The following is a 6,464-nucleotide window of genomic DNA, read 5'->3' as shown; positions in this document are numbered from 1 at the left end:
TGCTGTCTAACCTCAATGTGTCATCATGGCATCAGGCGCAAATAAATCCATACATGGGCACAAAAGGGGGCATGCCCATATAGGGGTATAAAATGATGACATCAGGGATCTCCATATATGGGCATAAAAAGGACAAAGACAAACAGAGACAGAGATCTCCATATTTGGGCATATCAGTCGGATCGGCGGTGCAACGTAGGTGTGAGGGCCGCATTTTAGTAACGTAAAAAATGAATACTGACAAAAACTTTTTGTTTTGTGTTTATTAGGCTTAAGACAAAAAAAGTAAAGTTCTGCACCTGTAGTATAAACCCCCGGTGGGTGTCTTGGGGAATTTGACCTATAATCTTTATTTTTTCCCTTTGATCCATGCATTAAGTAGTCCCCATGTGCTTCCATTTACATTAGAAGACATTTACATCTCTTCTTTCTTTTCTTCCTCTGCCGAGCAGCCCTGGTGGCTATTTCAAAAACTTCCCTCACACCATCCTTTGTTTTTGCAGAGCACTCCATGTACGCAAAGGCACCAATCCTGTTTGCCATCTCACGGCCCTCCTCTGGTTTCACAGGTTCTTGCTTCGTTTCGGCCAACCTCCTACGGGTGTGCTCATCATTGCGCAGGTCCATTTTATTTCCCACCAAAACAATGGGAGCATCAGGGCAGTAGATCCTCATTTCTGGGGCCCACCTCTCCGGGATGTTCTCAAGACTGTCCGGGTCATCAATTGAGAAGCACATGAGAATGACATCAGCACGGGAGTAACAAAGACGACGCAGTCTGTCATTGTCGTCTTGACCGCCTGTATCCGAAAACGCTAGTTGAACCGGTTTGCCATCCACTTCAATGTTAGCGACTTCGAGCTCGAAAAATGTAGGCCTATAGACCTCTGGGAAGTGGTCCTTGCATAAACAGGTCTTCCCACAGACTCCATCTCCCACTATTAGAATCTTTTTCTTCATTTCTGCCATAGTCGCTGACATCTCTGCGGTCTCCATTGAGGTGGTGATCACTCAATGTCTCTCACGATACTGCCACACCGCTCTTGCGTTGTCCCGTATTAAGCTCTGCTGCTGACGCTCGCATCATAGCTATGTCACTATGATGTCAGTCTCACCCAAAAATGGAGTTTCATGTAAGTCCTGCCGAAATACTGAATGTGGATCCGTGACATCAGAAATTCCTACCAGTACTCTGATCAACAGTATCAGGTAACGATAGCAACCAAAAATCAACAAATATGGACAGTGAAATGTCTTCAGCCGATCTGACCAATATGTCTGAGTACTAGTACTAGTTGTACCCATCTGTCTGTGTCCCTTTTGTGCCCATATATGGATATGTCTGTATCTGTCAGTCCTTATCCTTTTATTCCCATCTATGAAGATCCCTGATGTCATCAGTGCGTGACCATTCCCATATATGGGCATATATAGGTCAGAGTGGCGTTTCTGGACTTGACGTTGGGCACGTGCGTAGAGTTTGGCGTCAGGTGGTCTCACATATGTGCATGACCTATGGTCGGATCTGTGGCTCTGGACAACCAGATCTCCATATATGCCTATATATGGGCCTAATGGTCAGATCAGCGGTTCTGGACAACGCCTACACGACCGAATCCCAGTAGTAACCATAACGACGGGAGTTCTAAGTTAGTTGTACCCGCATTTATGTGGATCCTTATTCATTTGAAAATGTATAAGGATCCTTAAATGATTTGTTTGAGTATGATGACCCATATTTGGGTGTAGCTGCAGTGGAAACTATATATGGCTTTAAGTCTGAGTCATGGTGACGGGGGGATTTGTCATTGAATAGATTACACAGATCTCTACGTGTGTGTGAGTGAGTCTGTCTGTGTGTCCCCATGTATCTCTGCCGTTCCACATCTAGATGATCTGGATCAGCGGTTGTCCAAAAATGTAGGTAAATCCCCATATATGGAGTATGCTGTCTAACCTCAATGAGTCATCATGGCATCAGGCACAAACAAATCAGTCAGCTCCATATATGGGCACAAAAGGGAGCATGCCCATATATGGGTATGTATGTAGTGATGATATCAAGGGTCTCCATATATGGGCATAAAAGGGACAAGGACCGACATATACAGGGATCTCCATATATGGGCATAAAAGGGGACAAAGACTGACAGAGACAGAAATGTCCATATATGGGCATATCAGCATGGTCATATACTGATGACATCAAGGATCTCCATATATAGGCATAAAAGGGACAAAGACTGACAGATATAGAGATCTCCATATATCTCCATATTTGGGCATATCAGTCGGATCGGCGGTGTGAACTCTAGATCGACCTGAACCTCTAGTAACTCATAAAATATAAAGTAAAAATGAATACTGACAAAAAACATTTGTTTTGTGTTTATTAAGCTTAAAGGGATAGTTCACCCCAAAAATACTTTTTTTTCTATCGATTACTCACACCAAGGAGACTTGAATCCATGGGGATTTTTTAGTTTTTAACGCATTCCTAAGCCAATAATTTGATGACTGGCGGCGGCTCCGGTAGGAGACTCAAAGTGTCAACTTTGAGTCTCCTACCGGATACATTAGCATATAGGGGTATAAAATGATGACATCAGGGATCTCCATATATGGGCATAAAAGGGACAAAGACAAACAGAGACAGAGATCTCCATATTTGGGCATATCAGTCGGATCGGCGGTGCAACGTAGGTGTGAGGGCCGCATTTTAGTAACGTAAAAAATGAATACTGACAAAAACCTTTTGTTTTGTGTTTATTAGGCTTAAGACAAAAAAGGAAAGTTCTGCAACTGTAGTATAAACCTCTGTGTGGGTGTCTTGAGGAATTTGACCTATAATCTTTATTTTTTCCCTTTGATCCATGCATTAAGTAGTCCCCATGTGCTTCCATTTACATTAGAAGACATTTACATCTCTTCTTTCTTTTCTTCCTCTGCCGAGCAGCCCTGGTGGCTATCTCAAAAACTTCCCTCACACCATCCTTTGTTTTTGCAGAGCACTCCATGTACGCAAAGGCACCAATCCTGTTTGCCATCTCACGGCCCTCCTCTGGTTTCACAGGTTCTTGCTTCGTTTCGGCCAACCTCCTACGGGTGTGCTCATCATTGCGCAGGTCCATTTTATTTCCCACCAAAACAATGGGAGCATCAGGGCAGTAGATCCTCATTTCTGGGGCCCACCTCTCCGGGATGTTCTCAAGACTGTCCGGGTCATCAATGGAGAAGCACATGAGAATGACATCAGCACGGGAGTAACAAAGAGGACGCAGTCTGTCATAGTCGTCTTGACCGCCTGTATCCCGAAACGCTAGTTGAACCGGTTTGCCATCCACTTCAATGTTAGCGACTTCGAGCTCGAAAAATGTAGGCCTATAGACCTCTGGGAAGTGGTCCTTGTATAGACAGGTCTTCCCACAGACTCCATCTCCCACTATTATAACCTTTATCTTCATTTCTGCCATAGTCACTGACATCTCTGGGGTCTCCATTGAGGTGGTGATTACTCAATGTCTCTCACGATACTGCCACACCGCTCTTGCGTTGTCCCGTATTAAGCTCTGCTGCTGACGCTCGCATCATAGCTATGTCACTATGATGTCAGTCTCACCCAAAAATGGAGTTTCATGTAAGTCCTGCCCAAATACTGAATGTGGATCCGTGACATCAGAAATTCCTACCAGTACTCTGATCAACAGTATCCGGTAACGATAGCAACCAAAAATCAACAAATATGGACAGTGAAATGTCTTCAGCCGATCTGACCAATATGTCTGAGTACTAGTACTAGTTGTACCCATCTGTCTGTGTCCCTTTTGTGCCCATATATGGATATGTCTGTATCTGTCAGTCCTTATCCTTTTATTCCCATATATGAAGATCCCTGATGTCATCAGTGCGTGACCATTCCCATATATGGGCATATATAGGTCAGAGAGGCGTTTCTGGACTTGACGTTGGGCACGCGCGTAGAGTTTGACGTCAGGTGGTCTCATATATGTGCATGACCTATGGTCGGATCTGTGGCTCTGGACAACCGGATCTCCATATATGCCTATATATGGGCCTAATGGTCAGATCAGCGGTTCTGGACAACGCCTACACGACCGAATCACAGTAGTAACCAATAACCATAACGACGGGAGTTCTACGTTAGTTGTACCCGCATTTATGTGGATCCTTATTCATTTGAAAATGTATAAGGATCCTTAAACGATTTGTTTGAGTATGATGACCCATATTTGGTGTAGCTGCAGTGGAAACTATATATGGCTTTAAGTCTGAGTCATGGTGACGGCGGGGTCGTCTGGATTTGTCATTGAATCCTATAGATTACACAGATCTCTATGTGTGTGTGAGTGAGTCTTCTGTCTGTGTGTCCCCATGTATCTCTGCCGTTCCACATCTAGATGATCTGGATCAGCGGTTGTCCAAAAATGTAGGTAAATCCCCATATATGGAGTATGCTGTCTAACCTCAATGAGTCATCATGGCATCAGGCACAAACAAATCAGTCAGCTCCATATATGGGCACAAAAGGGAGCATGCCCATATATGGGTATGTATGTAGTGATGATATCAAGGGTCTCCATATATGGGCATAAAAGGGACAAGGACCGACAGATACAGAGATCTCCATATATGGGCATAAAAGGGGACAAAGACTGACAGAGACAGAAATGTCCATATATGGGCATATCAGCATGGTCATATACTGATGACATCAAGGATCTCCATATATAGGCATAAAAGGGACAAAGACTGACAGATATAGAGATCTCCATATTTGGGCATATAAGTCGGATCGGTGGTGTGAACTCTAGATCGACCTGAACCTCTAGTAACTCATAAAATATAAAGTAAAAATGAATACTGACAAAAAAACACTTTTGTGTTTATTAAGCTTAAAGGGATAGTTCACCCCAAAAATACTTTTTTTCTATCGATTACTCACACCAAGGAGACTTGAATTCATGGGGATTTTTTAGTTTTTAATGCATTCCTAAGCCAATAATTTGATGACTGGCGGCGGCTCCGGTAGGAGACTCAAAGTGTCAACCTTGAGTCTCCTACCGGATACATTAGCATCTTTCCGCCGGTCATGAAATTATTGGCTTAAGAATGCGACAAAAAACAAAAAATCTCCATGAATGGACCCTTCGCTAAACCCCACTCCAAAAGCGAGAATAGGAATACCACGATAACGTAATGGTGACTATGAACCATGTACCCAAACCCGTTAGAGGCTGCTTTTCCCAAGCTGAAATCTGCACTTAAACTGCAAGGCTTCATGGCTGTGTTGTTGAACACATACACAGCTTAACGTCGGGAAAGTTACACGACTCACTCGCCCAGGTGGTGTCAATAATAGGCTACTTATCACCGTAATCCTAACACAATTCAGAATCACAGCGCTGCCTGTTTCGTATTCCGCACGTTAAAGTACATTAATTCATTTGTTCGTCTATTTATTAACTGCTACTGCAGTCCCTGCGGTACATGGTGTTTGCACTAGGTGTCTCCATTTACGGTCCGAACATCTATATAAACGTTCAGATTTTAAATATAAAGTACTTACCCCATGGCCACGGATGTTACAATTATGCACGGGACTCTCAAAAGTACCCGTATATTCTGTATTGTTCAATGAAAAGCATTTTCATTTTTTAATCCGATCAGTGGCCATTTTCTCATAATGTATTCGAGTGCAATACACCTACAAACCGATAGGGTAACTCAGTTGGTAGCAATGGAGAAAATGGCCACCGTTCAGATTAAAATGCTTTTTATTGAACAATACGGATGATACAGGTACTTCTGAGAGCCCGTATATACATGTAACATCCGTGGCCATGGGATACTTTATATTTGAAATATGAACGTTTATGTAGATGTACAGGCCATAAATGGAGAAAGTGCAAACACCAGGTTGAAGTTCATCCATGACGGTTGTGACAGTCGACCGTCGTGTATCCATGGCTTTTACTCCCTCTAACATTTCCCATGTTTTTAGTTTATTGAAATAATGTCATGCACATTTGTCCAGTGCATAGCCTACTGCAGGCCTTGTTGACTAGATTTAGAAGAGATTTTGAAGCTCTTGCTCCTGAAATTATCGATTATTTTTAAGGGAAAAAGCCATCATTTAACATGCAAGTCAATGGGTGAGAAGCAGAGATTGTCAGGCGCTGCCAGGCCTGGGTGTGACTAACTTCGCACCACCAGTCACAGAGTGGAGTGGGTGGGGCTTAGCGAAGGGTCCATTCAAGGCTTCATGGGGTGTGTAATTGATAGAAAATAAGTAATTTTTTGGGTGAACTATCCCTTTAAGACAAAAAAGTAAAGTTCTGCACCTGTAGTATAAACCTCTGTGTGGGTGTCTTGGGGAATTTGACCTCTAATCTTTGATCTTTTCCTTTTGATCCATGCATTAAATAGTCCCCATGTGCTGCCAT

At 43.1% G+C, this 6,464-nt stretch overlaps 2 protein-coding genes across 2 annotated transcripts; both read right to left on the bottom strand.

Annotated features, from left to right (window-relative positions):
- Nucleotides 1-399: 399 nt before the first annotated feature.
- Nucleotides 400-969, bottom strand: LOC311037938 (transforming protein RhoA-like; the record flags this gene model as incomplete). The annotated part of the gene is made up of 1 exon (XM_084047236.1): nt 400-969. The coding sequence occupies one exon, from the start codon at nt 967-969 to the stop codon at nt 400-402; it is 570 nt and encodes a 189-aa protein (XP_083903362.1).
- A 1,934-nt stretch (nt 970-2,903) lies between these two features.
- On the bottom strand, nt 2,904-3,500 carry LOC311037937 (transforming protein RhoA-like; the record flags this gene model as incomplete). The annotated part of the gene is made up of 1 exon (XM_084047235.1): nt 2,904-3,500. The coding sequence occupies one exon, from the start codon at nt 3,498-3,500 to the stop codon at nt 2,904-2,906; it is 597 nt and encodes a 198-aa protein (XP_083903361.1).
- Nucleotides 3,501-6,464: the final 2,964 nt, after the last annotated feature.

This window comes from Gymnoscopelus microlampas (genome assembly GCF_963454915.1).
Source record: "Gymnoscopelus microlampas genome assembly, chromosome: 21".
Classification (NCBI taxonomy): Eukaryota; Metazoa; Chordata; class Actinopteri; order Myctophiformes; family Myctophidae; genus Gymnoscopelus; species Gymnoscopelus microlampas.
The sequence above is the reverse complement of the archived record's forward strand: the minus strand, read 5'-3'. Positions and strand labels throughout refer to the sequence as shown.